This window comes from Mus caroli, chromosome 3 (assembly GCF_900094665.2).
Source record: "Mus caroli chromosome 3, CAROLI_EIJ_v1.1, whole genome shotgun sequence".
In the NCBI taxonomy this organism is placed as follows: Eukaryota; Metazoa; Chordata; class Mammalia; order Rodentia; family Muridae; genus Mus; species Mus caroli.
In genome coordinates this window covers 99,026,003-99,048,729 of record NC_034572.1, presented here as the reverse complement: position 1 = coordinate 99,048,729, position 22,727 = coordinate 99,026,003, and the positions used below count along the sequence as shown (strand labels likewise).

Below are 22,727 nucleotides of genomic sequence, written 5' to 3'. Positions count from 1 at the left end.
CCCTGTATCTGTATAGCTCTGGCTGGCTTCGAACTTATTGTGTAGACAAGGCTAACTTCACAGTCATGGCAATCCTCCTGCCTCTGCCTTCTGTCTACTTAGAGGACAGGCATGTGTCGCCATGTTTGTTTTCATGTTAAACTTTAAAGTGGGGTTCCGTGTTATAGAAAATGTTCTTTCTTCATTCCTAAAATTATTAGTAGCCAACATCTTGAGAATTGACCATCAGCGTAACTGACAGCCCTGGAGGTATAGGCTGAGCCACTCTGAAACAGAAGCTACTGAACGGTACATTCACATGTCAAATGCTGTGTGGTCTGGGCAGAACGCATGAGAAATGTCCATTTCTGCTTTTGTTTTCCTGGAAACTGGTTTAGAGCATTCAGCACCAGGATAAATGGAGTAGGATAAATGGGCAAGTCGTTAAATTCTTGTGGAAAATCGCCAGGTCAGATCCCAGTAACTGAGCCTTCTGCACATAGGATGGAGTAGGAGTCTTTCCCAGATGATCTGGGTGTACAGACGTGTGTTGTTAGTTAAGCAAGGCACTGGATGTTCTGTTTGATTTGATCTTTAGTTTCAAGCTGGAGCTTTGGTGCCTCCTGTGATAGCATTGAGAGGAACACCTCAGCCTTGTGTGGTGCCACCCACCACAACAGGGCTCGCCCCAGCAGGTCCCTAGTCAGAACAAACCGCCTGTGATTTCCCAGAATTCTGCTGGTTCTCAAACCTTCCCAACCCCCACAGCTAATTCGTTTCTCTCTTGTCTCTGTTTGCATTCTTCTGCACATACTTCAACAAAAGTAAACATCTTGTTTTCTAGCACATAGCTCACATGTCTTTCACCCTGCTGCGACGGCGTGTGCCTCGACAGCCCTGGCTGGATTTCATGTGTTTGCTCATTTAATCTGGAGCCCTCAATTCTTGAGCAGTGTTAGTGTTGAGTCGATATTTGGAAGTTAATGCTTTAAAATCCTTTCCAGGTGATCCTCGACCTTGAAGAAGAAAGACAGAGGCATGCACAGGACACTGCTGAAGGAGATGATGTCACCTACATGCTGGAGAAGGAGAGGGAGAGACTGACGCAGCAGGTAACCCGGGAAGGAGGAGCAGGATGGCCTTGTCTAGAGAGATGCTGCTTAGGCTTACGTCAGTGTGCAGAATTATGTTAGAAGTCCTCATTGAGAAGATAGAATGGCCCGTGTTTATCATGGCTATTCCCCAAATGTCTGTTTTTTTCAAACAAACAAACAAAAAACATAGGTAACTTGGGATTGGAGATTAGTCCAGGGGTTAAGAGCAAGCACTGCTCTTGCAGAGGGCCCACATTTGGTTCCTCACATCCACATCAGGTGTCTCACACCTTCCTGGAACTCCAGCTCAGAAGATCTGACATCCCTCCTCCTGTCTACAGTAAGACCTATACTCATATGCACAGAGCCCTCACCCATACACAAGTATACATAATTTTAAAAATAAAACAAACATAGATCACTCAGTGGAACTGTCATTCATAGCACATCCTTTAGAGATCTCTGAGTTTCAGGCTTTTTTGTTGTCCCACAACCTACAGTAACAGCATGGCCTGTCCCAAGCCAGTACGCCTGAAGTAGAGTGTTGAGGTATGGTCTTGCTTGTCCTTTAATGCTAATATTGGGCCCCCAAGATCTGGTTGTCCCAGAGATGACACAGTCTACACGTAGACCCAAGTGACACTGTGTGATCTTGCCCCAAGTTATTTTTGATTGGTGAATAAAAATGCCAATAGATAGGCAGGATTTGGGGTGAGAGGAGAAACACGAGAAAGAGAAGGTGAAAAGTATGGAGGAGGAGCCACCATGGGTTAGGAGAGCCGTGAAAATGTGGCCCTGAGGGCTGGCCAATTGGGCAGCCCAGATGAAACATGGTAAGTAATAAGTTGGAGTTATCAATAGGAAAGTAGATTCTAATAGCATAGAAAGTAGATATCTGCCCAGGTTTGTCCTGGTTAAGCCTTATTGTAACTATAAAGGTTGTGTGTGTCTTTTATCCGGAAACTAATGATAAAGGCAGGGTAGAAAGCTCAGTTTGGGATTAAATAATTTCCACAGCACAGAGATCACAGGACATGAGCCAACCATCTGTTTATTCTTGTACTATACAGTGGTGGTGTGCTCACCATGTAGATCAGGGCAGCCTTGACTCGCACTCATGAATTCTTTTTGTTTTTAAGTATGATCATGGTTTACTGAACTGGTTTCCCCATCTATCAATGTATCTCGAATTGGAAATTCCTGATTGGAAGGGTTCATCCACCCGTTCCCTCTCAGAGTCTGTATGATAATGTTAGACAATGAAACAGGCTACGTTTGTGTAGATCCGAGGATGGTGGTTCATGCCTCTCGTCCTACCAGTTGGAAGGAGGATTTCATATTCAAAGCGAGTCTCAGAGTAAGACTTTGTCTAATGAAAACAACAACAGCAGGGTCTCAGTGCAGCTATTTACGTCCGTTACTCTTTGTAAAGGTCAGACAGAATGATTGCTGCAACTTCAAGTTTGATTTTCAACAGCATCCATGCCCAGATCCATCTTACATGGTATTCTGTTATTTGTTTTGGCTGATTCTATGGCCTCTCCGCATACCTAAAACACAACGGTGCATCATATTCCTGCTGTTCACCCTGAGGCAGTTAGGAACTCAAATGCCTCCCAAGTCATCAAGAAAGATTAAATCATAGTGTGTGGGGTGTTCTCATACTTCAAAAATACTAATTAACCCAAGCTCCGTGCTGTACAAACTAACACCGCGCACCAGGAGCAGCCAGTGAGGACACCCTGCGGGGTCGGGATTGTCAGTGCGTCCTTCTCTTTTCCTTCTCTAATCAAGAGGTGTGGTGGCATTTTTCTTTTCTAGCTGGAATTTGAAAAGTCCCAAGTGAAAAAGTTTGAAAAAGAACAAAAGAAGCTGTCCAGTCAGCTGGAGGAGGAGCGAACCCGCCACAAGCAGCTCTCGTCCATGCTGGTGCTCGAGTGCAGGAAGGCCACTAGCAAGGCAGCCGAGGAAGGGCAGAAGGCCGGAGAGCTGAGCCTGAAACTGGACAAGGAGAAGAGCCGGGCGAGCAAGCTAGAGGAAGAGTTGGCAGCCGAGAGGAAGCGGGGCCTGCAGACAGAGGCCCAGGTGGAGAAGCAGCTGTCTGAGTTTGATATCGAAAGGGAGCAGCTGAGAGCCAAACTGAACCGAGAGGAGAACCGGACCCGCGCCCTGAAGGAGGAGATGGAGAGCCTGAAGAAGCTTGTGAAAGACCTAGAAGCAGCCCAGCAGCACCGCAGCACCAGTGAGCAGGGCAGGGAGCCAGTGACCATGTCCAGAGGCACAGCCACAGAGCCTCCCATGCGAGTGTCTGTGTTTTGTCAAACAGAGAGTGTTCAGACAGAAAGAAGCCACGGGAGTGTCATAACCAAGCTGACAGACACTGGTCTTCCAGGTCCCACCACGGCTGCTTACTCATATGCAAAAGCTAATGGCCACTGTGACCCAGAGATACAGACTACCAGGGAGTTGACCTCAGACAGCAGCACAGAAAACCAAGGGCCTCCACGGGAGAAATCTGCAGTATCGGCTCAGGAGAAACCAGTGGAGAATGGTGGGTGTCCTGTAGGAACTGAGACTCCAGTCACAATGCCTAGTCACCTCCCTTCCAGTGGCAGCTCCCTGTCTCCCAGCAGCACAGCCTCTTCCTCTCTGACATCATCTCCTTGCTCTTCCCCAGTTCTAACCAAGCGTCTCTTGGGGTCATCAGTCAGCAGCCCGGGCTACCAGTCTTCCTACCAAGTAGGGATCAACCAGCGCTTCCATGCCGCTCGGCACAAATTTCAGTCCCAGGCAGATCAGGATCAGCAAGCCAGCGGTCTCCAGAGCCCTCCATCCAGGGACCTGTCCCCTACCTTGTTAGACAACTCTGCTGCCAAGCAGCTGGCCCGAAACACAGTCACTCAGGTGCTCTCCAGATTCACTAACCAGGGGCCAATTAAGCCCGTCTCTCCCAACAGTTCTCCCTTTGGGACAGACTACCGAAATCTGGCCAGCACTGCCAGCCCAAGAGGTGACACCAGCCATTCACCCACTCCAGGGAAAGTGTCCAGCCCTCTGAGCCCCCTCTCTCCAGGAATCAAGTCCCCAACCATCCCCAGAGCTGAGAGAGGAAATCCTCCACCAATCCCGCCCAAAAAGCCTGGCCTCACCCCTTCGCAGTCTGCCACCACTCCAGTAACCAAGACTCATTCCCAGGCATCCTCCCTGGCCGCCACAGAAGACCTCGCCAGCAGCTGCTCCCCCAGTGCCGTGGTGGCCAATGGCAAAGATGTTGAGATACTTTTGCCTACCAGCAGCTAGTCCCTAGGGCTGAGTCTCCACACTTGACATTCCATCAGACTCGGTCCAAGAGCTCAGAGTTAAACCCTGGAGTCAGATCATGTTATTTATTTGATAGTAGCTACAGCCATCTGTATAATACATTCAGTGTATTTACCTTTTTGTATTTTTTTAAGTAGAAATTGAGTACTTTGGATTTTTATGACTCACCTCTTTGTACTAAGCTAGAAGGGGACCTCATAGACATAGCGCATCTCAAGCTCGGCAGTCACCAGCATGCTGCGATGGGGAAGCTGACTGGGGACCAGGCGGTGCTGCTGTCAGTCGGGGAGCTAGGATTCATTACTCAGCACTCATTTCAAATTATGCAGAAGCGGTTCGTGCAGATTTTTATTCCAGATGAACATGTTTTAAAAGTGCCTGAAATCGCCTGCCATGGGAATGTGATTCTGCGGCAGAAACAAAAGACAGAGCATTTCTTGCAGCAAATGAGATCCTCTGTGAATCTGAATGTCAAAAACCAACACTGCTTTTAATCCTCTCTGACTGTTTAATGCCAGCTTTGTGTTCTGAACTGAGGTTTGCATAAGTAGAGTGGAAATCCTTCTGAAGGGCGGGAACTCTGTCAGGCTGAGCTCTGTAAAGCCCTCAAAAAACCCTCCAGAACACTTAGCAGTTGGGGTGCTGATTTTCTCGTGCTTTTGAAAACTTAAGTCATTCTCCGTTTTCCTGCATCACTTCTTGAGTAGTGAAGTCACGTCTCCATTCAAATCCACCCTCAAGCATCGGCCATGGGAACTTCTGATTCTGGTTGCTTTTACTTGAATAGGAAATGACATAATGAACTCTTTATTCTGTGATCAAAAAGCAATAACTTAAAAGTCAGTCTTTGTAATACTGTAAGTCAGAATTATACAGATTTTACCAAATTGTTACATTCACTCTCCATGCTGCCAGCACTTCTATCTATGGAACCAAATGGGCGTATATCTGTATCTGTATAGTACACACCCCTTTTACATGTTCAGCATTCTCACACTGAAGCACATAAGTATTAGTGCGATTGTTATCTCTGGAGCTTGCAGTGTAGCATAAAGGACAAAGTAGAATCAATCGCATGGCAAGATTACCTACCAAAGCAATTAGATGTGACTTGGAGCCAGTCAGTCAACAAAGAAATCTTTTGACAAGGAAGTGGACAATCCCAAACTAAGCTCACATCATCAGCATCATAGGAAAGCCCATTAAGTAGTCCTAGTGCCACAGAACTCAGCTAGCCATGTGAGTGAGTGAGACAGCACAGCCCCTCAAGTGCTATCCACTCGGCCATAGCATCCTAGCCCCATGTAATAGGGCCACCCCTTTGAGCCCCAGCTCCTGTCATGCAAAAATTGCAGATCAAGGTTACCAATTCTCTAAACGTTCATGGAATTGAGATTCCCACAAGAAGATTCTCATTCTGATTTTAAGTGTTTTTTAAATGCTGCTGATTAAACAAACATGGCTGCAAATGACTTTAGCTTGCAGGCTACCAAGCTGCAGCCTCTCCCTTCCTAGAACCTGTGCTGTTTCCCTTGCAGTGAGTTTGTATAGACAGAAACCCCCAGGCCTCTCCACTGTGTCAGCTACATCTGACCAAGTCCACAGAACAGTCTTGTTCTTGGCAAGCAGAACCCCCGACAGACCAGCTCAGGACACTGGTTACACAGTTTTTTATCCAGAGTAACAGAGAGGAAGGCCTTGGTGTCTTTACATAAATTGTTCTGGCCAGCATCTACCCAGAAGCCCCTGGCCTACTGTAACCGTTTATTGGGAAGGAGAATGGGTGATCATTGAGAACACCTGATCATGTTTGCAAAACCAAAGGATTCAGTGGGCCCATTCAGATAACTCACAAGGAATTAGACATTGATTTTCTTCTTGAACCACGGAGCTGAAAACAAAAAGTCCCCCTAATAATTTAGCTAATAGCTCTTAGTTATATTTTTATTAACCCATTGAGTCAGTGAGCGAGAGGCAGGTGAGTAAAATCTTGGTGGGCAAGTCAACAACAGGGTACACTGTTGACTCTCCAGCTTACAGTTTAAATGTTTAAGGTAAATGCATGGCACATGAAAGTGTGGCTGGTGTCCTAGGTGTCTGCTGAAAGGATGGAGACATGTGAAGCTGTCCCGAGCAATCCTGCATGGAATGTACTCCCATTGCGGAGCCAGAATAGACCAGTGGTGCTCAAACGCTGAACCTTCTCCTCAGGAGAGACTGCAGGGCCTGAGTGTTCTTCCCGTATCTCTTGCTTTAAATGGTAATCTTAAAAGCTGTGTTGTGCTCTTCCTCTGTTTGGAGACAGATATATATATAGAGAAAGAGAAATGCTATAAGGGAGTTTATTTCTTGGGGGGGGTGCACTGAACAATATTTCTTTTACAGTATAATACAGGGGTGGGATATGCAAAAGAAATGTGTATTTTTGCTAGTTCCTATCTTCTGAGATAATAAGCACAATCCTGAAATGGATCCAATAATTCAGCTAGACATTATAGATTAGTATTTCAGTTTGCAGTAGATTGTGAGTGTGTGCGCTAAGTAAAAGTTCCATGATTCACAATTCGGTTATTAACCATATCAAAAAAGCTGTTACTGGTCAGCAGAATCTAATGATGTGCTCGGTGTAACACAAGCATTAACTAGTCATTAACATTTGTAAGGCCAAGTGCAGAAGTCTTCATTTTTATAGCAGACTACATTAAAACAAGTTAAATCCTAACTGTCTGGGGGAAAAGTCTTGTCTTGGGCTTGTTTTATTAGAAAGGGGAGTGTGTGACATAAGGAGCACTTGATTGAGTTTTTGAAAAACTCGGCCTCGATGGCAGCATCCAGGTTAGAACTCCCAAAAACTTGGGACATTGGCTTTCTTGTGAAGCATAGAGCTGAGGGTAGGGGTTCCAATAATCTAGTATTTAATAACTTGCATTTTTACTCACTGGGAATCTCACATGCATGCAGACACAGGGACATCAGCTGGAGCATGGTCTGCCTGTCAGGCTGCACCCCCAAGGAAAGCTGTCACCACTTCCTCTCTAATAGCCATCAGCTGCCATTAACACTCAGCTAGGAGCAGGAACTTGGGAGGCCATGCTGCAGTGTGGCTGGCTTGATCTCGTGCAGGCAGCCACAGCTACTGTGAGTTCATGAGTACATTGGTCCAGAAGACAGCCTTGTCCCCATCCTTCCTAACCTCTGGCTCGTAGACTCGTTCCTCCTCTTCTGTGTTGTCCCCTGAACCTTGGGAGAAGGGCAATACAGATGCCCCACTGAGCAGTCCCTTGGATGTATTTGCAGTCCTCTCACTGGTTGTCAGTTCCTGTGATAACCACTGACCCCCACACAAAGAAGCTTTTGTGAGAAGGGCTGGAAGCTGCATTGCTCTACACATATAGAATAATACATGTAGCACGTTAGCACTAGGTCCTCTTAGCAAATCACCCCTAGGGCCTGCGAGCTCCCCAGCCATGAGTTCTTGGCCAGATGTACATACAGTACCTTGCATGGAATTTTCTCCTGCAAAGACCAGTCCTAAATCCAATCAGAAAGCAGTGGTTACCACTCTAACATGTTTCCCAGATGTACCATGAACGTATCTTGCTGGACCAGCTACTAATAACTTTGCGACCCTTTCAGGGTTCTGGGCCTTTTGAAAATCTTAGAAGAGCTATATATTGTAGTTTCAGAAAAGTGGATGTGTCTATATGCAAAAGTCGGTTGATGGTTTCACTGGAACCGGACCAGAAGCCACCAGTGACTCATGGGTTCCAGTTTTAATGCCTCATCTTGCCTTGCCCTTTCATTCCACAAATGACTAATGCTTCCCTTAAAGTTTACTAGTCCTTGCCTTCGCTGCTACCCCATGCTTGCAATTGTAAGTTGTAGCCGGACGAAAGTACTTGAAAAACCCTTTGATGTACAAAAGATGTTCAAACAGTGTGGATGTTTATGTATCTTAAGTAAGCTCATTAACAATCCATTCAGCAAACACCAGCTATATCCAGTTTCCCATGGCAGCCTCTGGCAGCTGCTGCACATGCGCATGCGCTTGCTTTCCCTCTCCCTCTCCCTCTCCCTCTCCCTCTCCCTCTCCCTCCTGCTCCTTCCCCCACCCCCACCCCTCTCTTTCTGTGTCTGGGTCTGTGTGTCTGTGTGAGAGAGAAAGGGGGGGAGAATTTAGGGTTTTTATAAGGGCTAGGTGGTCCTTGAAACCACTTTCAGTGTCTTGAAATGCTGGTTTTGGATTAGTGGGTATGGAGCTAGGGCTAGCTCTGTGGTGACATGCTAAGCCCTGGGTACCACCCACAACTCTGGGGTGGGATGAAACCCATTTTCAAACCTGAATCAGGCAGGCAATGAGCAATATTCCATGGGAGTCATTTTTAAAGTTTAAATAATGTTTAAACTATTTGAGAAAATTGAGAGTCCATCTATCTGTTTGCCTCTCAATGGGTGTATCATTACTAGGAGGAGGAGACAACGTGGGTTGGGGCTCCTCAAACCTACTGTGCTTGTGTATAACCTGGGAAGCCTGCTAAAATTGATGGCTGGTGAGGTCTAAGGACTACATTTTGGTAAGTCATGCTTCATATCCCTCCCTTGTTCTTTTGTGACTTTCTTGCCCATGTGTAAGGAGATGTCTTAGCTTCTGGAAATCTTGCCAGAATGTCAGTTGCATTGAGAGAAGTACCTGTGTGGGGACCAAGCCCCATAGCAATGAGTTGACATGAATGTAACGATACTGATCCTCCTGTGGCCTGTTATCACTAGTGAGCTGATAAAAGTGGTTGAGGACAAGAGATCTGTACAAAAACTCCAGGTGAAGTGACAAGCAGGATTGCACACCTGTTGCTGAAAATCTCTGGTACTCCAAATTCGATGACCAAGGGCAGGACCGTGGGCAGGGAGGAGGGTCAGTTAATCCAAACTCTGAGCTGTGGCTGGAGAAATGGCTCGTGACTAGGAGTGTTTGGTGCTCTTGCAGAGGACTCAGGTTCAGTTCCAAGCACACAGTGTGGCTAACAAGCCTGTAATTCCATTTCCAAAGGTTCCAGTGCCGCCTCCTAACCTGTACAGGAACTGCATGCATATGATATACTTACATATGTGAGGGCAAAACTCTCATACACATAGAAAATAGACTTAAAACCCTCTACAGACTGAAGACAGGGTCTCCCTATAGACTTGACTGTATGTACACTAGGCTGTCCTCAAACCCTCTTTTGTGTCTTTGAAGGTGTGTTAAAGTCTCATGGCTCACCAGCAGGGTGATAACACCCTGTTTTACATACACTTTTAGAACTATTAAGTACAGTCAGTCCAGAACCAACAGTTTTTTCACCTATGGACTGCCTTCCAACAAAACCTGTCTCATAGAATCTGTTCCCCCTTAATAGCCACAGTTTCAGTGGAAACACTGTTCATAAAAGCACTCTTTACTCATACAAATAGGCACACATCTGCAATCTTGTAACTTGGGAGGTGGAAATAGAAGGATCCAGACATCTAGGTCACTTCAGCTACTTAAAGAGTTTGAGGCTAGCCTGGGCTTTTTGAAACCTGTCTAGAAAAGAGATGGTTAAAAGTGCTTGCTGCCCCTACAGAGGTCCAGATCTTCTTGTAACTCCAGCTCCAAAGGATCTGGTGAGGCTTCTGAGGACACCCATACACACTTGGGAGCTCACACACACAAACACAAAGAAACCTAGTCCCTCCTCCCCCTGCACAACATGATAATGGATAAGCATACTCTGTAAGGACCACCTCAGCCCTGGGTCTCATACTCTGTAAGGACCGCCTCAGCCCTGGGTCTCATACTCACTCTGTAAGGACCGCCTCAGCCCTGGGTCTCGTGGTCACTTTTCTCTCTGCCCTAACGTGGGTTCGTCCTTTTTCTGCCAGCATCTGTAATCGCACCCTAAACCTGCTGCTTACTGTAGACCTTGAATCAATCCTGGGAGTTTGGGTTTAACTCCCTCAAAGTGCCTGGGTGGGTCTATGTAGTGAGTTCCAGGGAAACCAGAGCTACACAGCTTTTTTTAAGGTGGGGAAGGGGGGGGGGACGCTGGAGAGATGGCTCAGCAGTTAAGAGCACTGGCTGCTCTTCCAGAGTTCCTAGGTTCAATTTCCAGTACCCACATGGCAGCTTGCAGCTTATCTGTAACCTCATTTCAAGGGACCTGACACCCTCACACAGACTTACTTGCAGGCAAAATGCCAGTGCATCTCAAGAAAGCCTTTTTTAAGGCAGCATGCTTATAGCATGCATGAGCTCTTAAATACAATTCCCAGCACCACACCCCCCAAAACTTCAAAGTCAAAGTTAAAACAATTTAAAGATCTCCACTGGCCCTATGTGTTGGTGTAGAATCAAGCCTATGTTAGAATAAGTTATTAGAATACTTTAGGCAAAGACTTTGTGGGGGTTACAAAGCTGAAAGGAACAGAAAATGGTTTGGTCATTTTTAAAAGTTACTTGTAAGGTAGGAACTAAGACAAAGCAGAACCAGATCAGCGGAAAGCCAAAAGGAGCCACACTGGTAGATTCCGACAGACTGGGAATGCGGCAGTTCTCTCGGCTTCTCTGTGAGTCAGATCAGGTTAACTTGGTGTGGGAGCTTCTGTGAGAGTGGTTTTGATTTTTAATCTGGTCTCTCGGGAACCCAGTCCAAAACAGCCACTTGCAATCTTTATCAAAATGTTTCCCTCTCAAAGTATCTGTGTTATCCTAGCAGAGGCAGGAGGATTGCCACAAACTCAAAGCCTGCCTAGACTACATAACAGATTCTGTCTCGGACAAACAAAGCCATCACCGCCACCACAGAGGAACAGTCCCACTGCTGATTCATTCGGCCAAGACGGGCCTCTCTCTAACCAAGTGATTGAGATTGAACGAGGTCAGAAAACCCTCTCAGGCTCCACTCAAGTGCCTTATCAGACCTAACCAGGGCCTGTAGACTTCAGATAAAGGAAGCAAAAACAAAGGCCTTAATTAATTCCCCTCAAACAACAGGTTTCCTCAGGGTCCAAGGAAAGCCAGAATCCAAAGTAGCTATTAAAGACACAAGTTTAGACCTGTTACGAGCCCTCGAGGTACTCTCAGTTTAGCTGGAAAAAAAAACCCACATACACACAAATTTACTTGATTCTAGGATGATCTTGAGTCCTAGGCCAGTTCAGTCTACAGGGAGATCATTGAACCTTTCAAAGGAAAGAGAAAGGGCATCTAGTTACTGCGCATGCTTTAGAAGAATACCCCCTCGTACTTCCCTGTAGCGCAGTGCTCCTTGTAAAAGCTCTGCAGGTCTTTGGATGAGAAGGCACGGAAACGTTCACTAGGAGGCCAGTAAAGTCTCCTGTCTCCAAAGCAGTTGTCTGGGGTTCTGCCTCATCCCCCCCATGATTGATTTAGATTCAGAAAACCCAGTCTCGCTTGAGGAAGAGCAACAAGCACCTATGCATAATTTCTGCAAGGGTTGAGATCAGCTTAAGAGACTCAAATCCACAGCACAGTCCTGTGGCAGGGTAAGAAAGGGCTGTTTTACAACGTGCATCACCCAGAAGTGTTCTCTCTTGCCCATTCCCCTCCTTACAGACTAAATCTCCAAGCAAAAGAGTAGTGAAAAGTGGTTGTCAAGGATCAAATGCACTCTCCTGGAGCCTTGTAAGTGGCTCAGTCAGAGGATAGAAAAGCAAAGTCTGCCTTTTGGGACCATGGTCCTTGTTGCTGAGCCTGGAAGGATTTCTCCTCCACATCCCTGAGAAATGTCTGATACCAAGAAGTTACTTAATTTTTTGTTTTGTTTTGTTTTGTTTCAAGGTTGGATTTATCTGTGTAGCCCTGGCTGGCCTGGAACTCACTCTGTAGACCAGGCTGGCCTGGAGCCCATAGATAATCCACCTGCCTCTGCTGAAATTAAAGGCACACAGCAGCAGCAGCAAGCAAAATGTACATTTTTTTAAAAATTTGTGTTCGATGCATATGCCACAGCTATGGAGTGCCCATAGAGGCCGTTGAATCCCCTGGAGCTGGAGATACAAGTTATGGTGAGCCACCTGGTGTGATGCTGAACTCAGGTCCTCTGAAAGAGCTGCAAGCGTTCTTAACTGCTGAGCCATCTCTGCAGCCCCCTGAAATTTTAGGATAGGCCTTATCTTGGAGAGCTACCTACTTAGTCGTACAAGCTGGGCTTAGAGTTCAGTGGGGGAGATTGTTCATGCTAGCACAGACAAGGCTATGGGCTTAATCCCCCGGCACAGCAAAATAAAAACTTGTACTAGCTCAATATGATAGATAACTAGAATATCCTTGTAGGTACGGGGAATGTTAGGCTAGGCTGTTGCCCTCATATAGGAGCTACATTTACTAGGGAGGGGGGAAAAACTTCTCCAAGGTCATTTCTGCAGCATTCAGCTCATACCAAGGACCTATTGGTGTATGTGCTCTATGTACATTTGTACTGTAGATCATGCATACTCTGTTCTCAAAACTAGCAACTTCCTGTCTTCAGCCTCCTAGATGCTGGGACCACAACTCTGCTGACTGCAGTTTACTGTTTGTCTCCTTGTCCCAACTAAGGAAAACTCTGAAGGGTCATCCCGGCTTCAAAACCATGCGAGGGCTAGGGCTACAGCTTAGTGGAAACGTGCTTAGTCTAGCATGCATGAAGTGCTGGATTTGGACCTCAGCGCACATTCAGTAAATAGTGAAACTATCAAAAATGCATGAGGGTTGGCCATGGCCTTCCTGATGCATAGCAACTCAGTTTCTCCCTCTCTCCATCAGGCTCCACGTCCCTTTCTGCTTCCTGGGTGTGGTTAGCTTCCAAGCAGCTAACCTGTAACCCCAGCTAATCTCTAGCCAAGCCCAAGGTCTTCCTTTTGGTTCTGATTAAGCTCTGTAAAGGAGGGAATATAGTCTTGAGAATGTTTGTCAGTTAGCCAACTCGAGTTACTTCCTTTAATTCTGCATAGCTACTGAATATGATCATCCTACCTAACAAATACAGTGACTAAGAAACAATAAATTAATTGCCCAAAGATCCAGAGCCAGGCTGAGATGTAACGTCACAGCTACACGTCAAGGTCGTGGGGAGGACTGCTCCTGATTGAGAAATGCTACTAACCATTGCTTGGTGTGTGCTGAGTTGTGTTGTGATGTGTTTGGGTGGTGCTAAGGACCAACATAAACTAGGTGGTTATTCCACCCCAGAACTACATCCCCAGTCCTACAGCACTCGGGAGGCAGAGGCAGGTGCATCTCTGAGTTGGAGGCAAAAGTACTCTACATATTGAGTTCCAGGACAGCCAAGGCTACACCAAGAAGCTCTGTCTTGAAAACAAACAAGCAAATAAGAAAGTCTCAGGATATTAAATCCCGAGCACCAAGAACAAGCAAACCCAGCAATACATGATGGGAATTAGGACATTAACTGATTGTCAGTCAGATTCCCAAGTGAGTCCACTGGGTTATTATTATTATTTTCAGTTCTTCAGCTGAGAACAGGACACAGGGAAAAACAAAAACCCTGGGTCTTGATGAGGAGGAAAGGACAATTTGTCTACTCACATGGAATCAAATGAGAGACACTTCGGAAACCTCTGGGTCAGTCTCCTGTATTAAAAATGAGAACAAGTCCTAGAAAGGTCAAGTGACTACCCAAGTTCAGGCCATGGCAGAGCCCACACAATAAACTGTAGTCCCCACCCTCCACCCCCGCCCACCACTTCTGCCTAGGCTTCTCCTGAACTGACCTGGGACCAGCAGTCAGCCTGGTCCTGGCTACTCCCTTAAGGCCTTCCCTGTCCTCTCCCCTGCTTCCCCACAAAGCTTGGCTTTGATCTTGCTTGCCCGGGCTGCCTATAAGCCTCAGGCTGCCCACCAGCCTGATTGCTACACAAAAATCCTGTCCTCTCTAAACAGGTTTGACAGCCAGGTGAGGGGAGGAATGAGAAGCCTAGGAGGGCTTTTGCTCCCAGGCTGGGCCCCTCTGTCTGGCCTCAGCCCTGGGAAGCACTCACAGGCAAGCTTGCTCCTCAGGTAGAGCCAGGAAACCACAGAAGCTGTAAGCATCTGTCCCCTCCCTGCTCAGACTCTGACTTGCCACACCTGCCTGTGGGGAAGGGCCACCAAATGCTTAAGGAGATGCCTCTTGGCCCCCTCTCTCCATCAGAACTCAGACCCTACGCTGTCCCTTAACCACCACCCCCCTTTGCATTCTCAAAACTCCCCATCTCTTATCGCTCCCTGCTGTGTGTTCCATCTCCTCTCCCCTGCCTGTCCCACCTAAATCACAGCCTTCCAGGACTCTTTGTACCTCGGGGCAGCTGGTGTCCTCAGGAAGCCCCTGACCAAAAGCAATCTGGGGTGGCAGGGCGGTTTGGAGGTGGTGGCAGGGCATAACAGGCCCCTTCTTCATCCCTAGCATGTTTTCGCTCTCCTCAGCCTGGTGAGTCAGCAGCACAGGGCCACACACAAGGCTCCCATTCAGGGCTCAGCTTCCTTCTGCTATAACTCAGATCTTGGCAACTCTCCCTCCCTCATTCTCTATGTGGGCCTTATTCTCACCATGGGAAAGCTCTGCTCCCTGCCCCGGGCCTCCTCATGCCCCCCAACCCCCACCAACAACTCCCCAGCACCCACATCAGTCCACATTCCTCACTCTTCCTTTCTGGGAGTTGGGTAATCCCAGCTGGCTGTAGACATATAGGACACAGAACAAAATAAGAATGATACATTAGTGGATCCTCATTTGCATATCCAATAGAGACTTCTTGGTGTGCCAGCATAAAAGTCTATGATCCCAAGTTGAAGGACAGCCTGGGTTACATAGCAAGATACTGTATTAAAAGGAAATAAATACAGATGAAAACCAGTTGTTTGTTGCTGGTGGCTCTTATGTAACCCTGAGCTGGATCTAGAAACATGCACGCACGCGCGAGCGCGCGGCGCGCGCGCACACACACTTGCACACACACCACTTTGTATCTGCCTCTTATTTATTGAGCATATAGTTATTAAGTGCTAAGTGCTGTAGTTTACACATTGACGGGGAGATGAGTCTCACATAAGTGACATCTTACAATAATGCATGTCTTAAGACATAGTAGGTGTCTCAAATAAGTTGGGGTGGGGGCTGTCCAAGAGCCTAAGAGGAGAGCAGGATCAGAGAGCTTAGAGACTTAAGACAATTCACGCAGACAGAAGGGAAAGAGGTCTTGGTTTGCATAGATGGGGTATAGCTGCACTGTATACAGCAAGAGGGAGCAAAAGGAATTTGGACCAAAGAGACATTAAGAACAATAATGTTGTCATTCTCTATGGAACCCTGCTAAGTGACAACCTGGGCTAGTTTATTGGCATGTAATGGTAGCTTGCCTTCTTCCCGTCGGGGTTCTCTGCCTAGCCTACAGCAACTAGGTTATCTGCCCTTGACCATCGGAGTTGCAGGGTAGGGAAGATGAACTTGCATGTCTGGATTAAAAGACGCTGGTTCTGACGCCACTCTTGGGCACAAATGCCAAGCAGGCTTCTTCAGGCTGGCAGCCTCGCCCTAGTCCCGAAAGCTAGGTTGCTCGCGCCCCCTGGTGTTCGGACGTGGATAACCTCTATGGGACGAGGTGCCGCTGCGCAGCAACCTCAGCGACCTAGAGCGACGCGTTCTGCGGCCAAGAGGGGGCGTTGCATCAGAGCCGCCCGCAGGCAATGCTGCATGCCCACACGCCTGGGTCCAACTTCCTTGGAGACCAGCCTCCTGCTAGGTTCCTTAAAAAATAAAATAAAAAGACGATGATGATGATAAAAGGGGAGAGAATGATAGAACCACCTCACAGGATTGCTATGTTTGGGTTTTTTGGATTTTGTTTTTTGTTTTTCAGGGCTGGGGATTAAATCTAGAATCTCACTCACCGGGTAAGTGTAATCACTGGACCAGTGAGACAGGATCTCACTCAGTGGTACATGCTGGCCTTGAATTCTGATCCTTCTGCCTCAGCCTTTCAAGTAATTGGGATTACAGACCTGGCTACTCTATGAGCCTTGGGTCTCTTAGAGCACGTTTAAAAAGGAAACTAACTCCTAGCCCAAATGAGCCCTCACCAAGTCTTGGCTAGTGAGTGACCAACACCTTAGATGTTCCGTTACTGCTAGAGGGGTCAGGTTGAGTATGAGTATTTATTGTTTATCCATACACTGCAAGATACCTCAGAAATGTTGTGTTGACACCCCAAATACAGAACTCTTTATGAAGTAGGGTTTTGTTTTATTTTGCTTTGTTTCTGGTGCTAAGGGCTGAACCATTACCACGGCTCTACCACTGAGCTAAATCCCCAACTCTTTGTTTTATTGTTTGTTTGTTAGTTAGTTTGTTTGTTTGAAAGACTGGATCTCATTCTGTAGTTCAAGCTGGACTCAAACTCATAGCAGTCCTCCTGCTGCAACCTCCCAAATGTGGGATTACAAACTGGGGTTACAGGCATGTGCCACCATGCCTAGTTTTGTTTCGTTTGTGTTTTGAAACAAGCTCTCACTCTAGCACAAACTGACCTGGAACTTTCAATGATCCAGCTGGGACTGCAAGCATGAAACACCACGCCCAGTTTCATAAGCCAAGCAAATAGCCGGGAGGCAACACTCTGGAAGGAACACAAAGAATCCATCCGTGAAGATGTCCATGCCATCGTCACTACTAGGTGCCAGGCACTGCCACAGGCACTTGGAAGAATAAATAACTTTCTGCCCTTTGGGGCTTTTGATAGTAGTGTGTGAGACAAATGTAAAACATGGCACTATTTAGACGGTAGGCATGATAGCCCACACCTGGTCTACAAAGCAAGTTCCAGGTCACTTAAGGCTACACACTGAGACCCTTTCTCAAAAAGCAAAACAGAGCCTTTAATCCTACCACTTGAAAGGCAGAGGCAGGCAGATCTCTGTGAGTTTGAGGCCAATCTAGTCTACAGAGTGAGTTTCAGAACAGCCAGGGTTACACTGAGAGACCATGTCTCAAAAACAAAACAAAACAAACAACAACAGCAAAACAAATACAAAAGGGGGGGAGGAAAAGAAAGGAAAAAAGCGGTGACTACAGGTATTCGGCCAGTGAGTTACAAAGGTCTGGCCGAGGAAATGACACTTGTCCTGGCTCTGCAGGAAATGTGAACAAGGAGTAAAGGGTCCGAAGAATAGCAGAGCCAGGCAAAGTGCTGGTGCAGGTCCAGCACCAAAGCCGAGCAATATTTAAACACCTCACCAAGAGCCTAGTAAGTGTGTGCAGCCTTGGGTAGTTGCGTGGACCTGGAGACTCTGCCCAGGAAAAGAGTTTAGACTCCTGGGCCACTGAGAGCTGGAACTGAGGAGATAACCAGAATACAAGCCCTCTTCTGATAAAGCCAAATTAAGCTTCAAGGTCCATCCCTACCTAGCACAGCTCCTTCCAAACCCTTAAGCACCCAAGCCAAGTGGTCAGCGCAACATTATAAAATGCAAAACCTTTTTGCTCTTTTTCCAACATTACACTGTGCTCCGTGGCGGCTTGCCTTGGAGTGACAGTCACATGCAGTTTTGGAATTGACCTAAAGTTAAATTAAATCAGAAAGTAATCGTTATGGGGGGAAATGTATTTATTTATCATACATTTTTGTTGTTGTTTTGTTTTTGTCAGTCTGTCTCAAGAACAGTGAGGTTGAGGGTGTTTGCTACCAAGGCAAACAACCTGAGTTCAGTCCCCAGAATCTACATGTTGGAAGGAGAAAACCAACTCTGAGCTTCTTCATGTGTGCACCACGCTACACATGCACATGTGCCCACACCATACATACTGTATATAAACATACTGTATATGAATAATGATGCTAGATATCATCTTCTGTCGAGTTGTAATTCAAGCCTTAGTGATAAAAACAGCACGATGCTGGCATAAAAACAGACACATGGATCAATGAAATCAATGAAAGCCCAGATGTTATGGCCATACATCTATGAGTTTTGACAAATACACACACTAATAAGAGAGAGTGTCTTTAACAGGTGGTGCTGAGGAAAATTGATATTTGTATGTAGAACAGTCAAAGGTCATCCTTACCAATTACTTTGCCCAATAAGACAATTCTGAATAGGTCAAAGCCCTTCACATGAGACCTGAAACTCAGAAACTAAGGGAAAAGTAAACTCCTAAAGTTATAGGCATGGGTGCTGGCTCTCTGAATAGGACCCAGCCAGTCATTTTGGAAGTAATTCCAACAGTCAATGAGTAAGACCACATTGAGATTAAAGAGCTCTGTACAGCAAACAAAGTGATCAATTGATAATTAATATTTAATATTTTAGTAAGAGATAGGTTGGACTCAAGTCCAAGTGGATCAAGGACCTCCACATAAAACCAGATACAGTGAAACTTAGAGGAGAAAGTGGGGAAGAGCCTCAAACACGTGGGCCCAGGAGAAAATTTCCTGAACAGAACACCAATGGCTTATGCTCAAAGATCAGCAATCGACAAATGGGACCTCATAGAATTGCAAAGGTTCTATAAGGCAAAGGACATTGTCAACAGCAACCAACAGATTGAGAAAAGATCTTTACCAACCCTACATCCAATAGAGGGCTAATATCCAACATATACAAAGAACTCAAGAAGTTAGACTCCCGAGAATCAAATAACCCTATTTAAAAAGCGGGGTACAGAGCTAAACAAAGAAGAATTTTCAGCTGAGGAAACTTGAATGGCAGAGAGGCACCTGAACATCCTCAGCCATCAGGGAAACGCAAATCAGAACAACCCTGAGATTCCACCTCACACCGGTCAGAATGGCTGAGATCAAAACTCAGGTGACAGCAATGCTGGCAAGGATGTGGAGAAAGAGGAACACTTCTCCATTGCTGGTGGGATTGCAAACTGGCACACCCACTCTGGAAATCAGCCTGGCAGTTCCTCAGAAAATTGGACAAGTACTACCTGAGGACCCAGCTATACCACTCCTGGGCATACACCCAGAAGATGCTCCAACATATAATAAGGACACATGCTTCACTATGTTCATAGCAGNCTTANTTATAATGGCCAGAAGCTGGAAAGAACCCAGATGTCCTTCAACAGAGGAATGAGTACAGAAAATGTGGTACATTTACACAGTGGAGTACTACTCAGCTATTAAAAAATGATGAATTCATGAAATTCTCAGGCAAATGAATGGAACTAGAAAATACCATCCTGTGTGAGGTAAACCAATTTCAAAAGAACACACATGGTATGCACTCATGAATAAGTGGATATTAGCCCAAAAGCTCCAAATATCCAAGATACAGTTCACAGACCACATAAAGCTCAAGAAGAAGGAAAACCAAAGTGTGGGTGCTGCTTAGAAGAAGAACAAAATCAGGAGGTAGAGTCAGGCAGATTTCTGAGTTCGAGGCCAGCCTGGTCTACAAAGTGAGTTCCAGGACAGCCAGGGCTATCAGAGAAACCCTGTCTCGAAAAAAAAAAAAAAAAAAGAAAACAAAAAACAAACAAACAAAAAAAACACAACAAAATAATTCATAGGAGCAAATATGGAGATAAAGTGTAGAGCAGAGACTGAAGGAAAGGTCATCCAGAGACTGCCCCACCTGGGGATTCATCCTATATACAGTTACCAAACCCAGACACTATTGTGAATGCCAAGAAGTGCATGCTGAAAGGAGCCTGATATGGCTGTCTCCTGAGAGGCCCTGCCAGAGTCTTACAAATACAGAGGTGGATGCTTGCAGCCAACTATTGAACTGAGCATGGGGTCCCCAATAGAGGAGTTAGAGAAAAGACTGAAGGAGTTGAAGGGGTTTGCAACCCCATAGGAAGAACAACAATATCAACCAACCAGACCAGACACACCCCTCCCCCAGAGCTCCCAGGGACTAAGCCATCAACCAAGGAGTACACATGGCTCCAGCTGCATATGTAGCAGAGGATTGCCTTGTCATGCATCAATGGGAGGAGAGGTCCTTGGTCCTATGAAAGCTCAATAGATGCCCCAGTGTAGGGGAATCGAGGGTGGGGATGTAGGAGTGGGTGGATGGGTGGGAGAACACCCTCATAGAAGCAGGGGGAGGGAGGATGGGATAGGGGGTTTCCAGGAGGGGGGAAAACCAGGAAAGGAGATAACATTTGAAATGTAAATAAAGAAAATATCAAATAAAAAAAAGAGACAGGCTGGAGACTAGGAGAAAATCTTTGCCAACTCTATGTTTGTCAAAAGATTAATAGGTCAAACATATAATGAACTAAAGCAAAGCAAAACAAAACAAGAAAGAGAGAAAGGTGTTTCAACAATGACAAGCCCCTGCTCTGCAGTCCTGATGGTCCACCAAACAAGCCAGGCACCCCCACAAATGCCTGTAAGCCCAACTCGGAGTGGGAAGAAACAAGAGGACCTCTGGGGCTTGCTCCCTCCCATGACATGAGCCCCAGGATCAGGGAGAAACCCTGTCTCAAAGGAATAGGCAAAGGGTGACAGAGGGAGGCCCCCAGGGCCCTCTCTGGCCTCCTCGAATGCACACAGGGGTGAGCCTAAATGCACACGCCCATGGAACACAGAGACAGACAAACAAATACTCTTCAAACCTAAAGAATACATACATGCCTGGCTGAAGAACGTATTCTCAAAAGAAAAGAAAAAATACAAATGAGCAGTAAATGTTTTTAAATGGTTTGTCGGCAAGGAAGACTTACTGAACTACCAAACTAAACTACAAACAAAAACTAGGAAACTAAAACTATGTCGAGATTCTATTTCACCCCAATCAGAATGACTACAAAGGAGAGAACAAATGACAACACGTGCCGGCAAGGAATGGGGGAAAGAGGACCCTTATATACTGCAGCTGGGAATGTGAGCTGGTATAACTACCATGGAAATCCTTGAGCTCTCTCTCTCTCTCTCTCTCTCTCTCTCTCTCTCTCTCTCTCTCTCTCTCTCTCTCCANCTCTCTCTCTCTCTCTCTCTCTCTCTCTCTCTCTCTCTCCATGCTGAAAAGAGAACTACCTCTGTGACTTAGCTCTTCTGTTCCTGGGCATCCACCCAAAGGACTCTGTGTCCTACCACAGAGACACTCTCCCATCCCTGCTGTTCTGGCCACAAGAGCTGGGATGTGGAATCAGCCAGACGTCTGTCAACTGATGAATGGGTAATAAAAAATATGGTACATATATATCCTGGTTTTGTTTTTGTTTTTGTTTTTGTCAACTCCACAGAGGCTAAAGTTAGCTGGGAAGAGGAACTTCAATTAAGAAAAGGTCTCCAGATTGGCCTGTAGGCAAGACTGTAGGGCATTTAGTTGATTGGTGACGATCGATGCGGGAGGGCCTAGGCCACTTATGGACTGTGCCGCCCCTGGGCAGGTGGTCCTGAGTTCTATAAGAAAACAGGCTGAGCAATTAGTAAGCAGCACTTCTCCAGGGCTTCTACTTCAGTTCCTACCTCCAGGTTCTTGTCCCAACTTTTCTTGGTGACAAAACATGATTTAAGGGTTGTAAGGCAAAGCAGGCCTTTCCTCCCTCCCTTAGTTGCTTTTAGTTATGGTGTTTTGTCACAGCAAAATGAACCCCAACTGAAACAACATATATAATGGAATTATATCCAGCCATAAAGAAACTTGCAATTTGCAGGAAAATGGAAAATAACTGCATTGAGTAACTCGGACTCAGAAAGATGAACCTCAAATGTTCTCTCTCATGCAGATCCCAGCTTCTGATTTTTATGTATGTGCTTTTATGTGGGAGAGGGTATGTGTAAAGGACAAGAAACCAGAATGGGAGCCGGGTGGTGGTGACGCACACCTTTAATCCCAGCACTTGGGAGGCAGAGGCAGGTGGATTTCTGAGTTCCAGGCCAGACTGGTCTACAAAGTGAGTTCCAGGACAGCCAGGGCTATACGGAGAAACCCTGTCTTGAAAAAACAAAAAAAAGAAAAAAAAAATGAAAGAAAGAAACCAGAATGGGAACATGACAGCTGTGTGTGGGTGTTACATTAGAACACATTAATATGAAGTAACTGGGGAGAATTAAGAGTGGAAATGTTCAGGTGGGGGTAGGGAGCAAAGATGTGGGGATGAGAAGGAAGTAGGAAGGTTGGCCAACACGAAGGATGGATGAAAAAGCCCTAAGGAAACCTACTATCTCTTAAACTAATTAAAAATTAGTTTTTAAGAACTCACACAGCCAGGCATGGTGGTGCCAGCACTCGAGAGGCAGAGTTTGAGCGTAGCCTGGTTATACAAAGCAAGTTCCAGGACAGCCAGAGCTGTGTTATGTCTCCCAGAAGGAAAAAAAAAAAAAAATCCAAACACTTAAATAGGCTCAAGA

General features: G+C 46.1%; 1 protein-coding gene across 2 annotated transcripts in view; it reads left to right on the top strand.

Annotated features, from left to right (window-relative positions):
* Cttnbp2nl (CTTNBP2 N-terminal like) overlaps positions 1–7,116 on the top strand; it is a 49,464-nt gene extending 42,348 nt beyond the window's left edge. For both annotated transcript variants that reach the window (XM_021158839.1, XM_021158838.1), the window contains exons 5-6: positions 984–1,091; positions 2,895–7,116. In XM_021158839.1, the coding sequence (XP_021014498.1) occupies positions 984–1,091; positions 2,895–4,373 (1,587 nt within the window). In that variant the 3' untranslated portion in view covers positions 4,374–7,116. The remainder of the gene's footprint in view (positions 1–983; positions 1,092–2,894) is intronic.
* Positions 7,117–22,727: the final 15,611 nt, after the last annotated feature.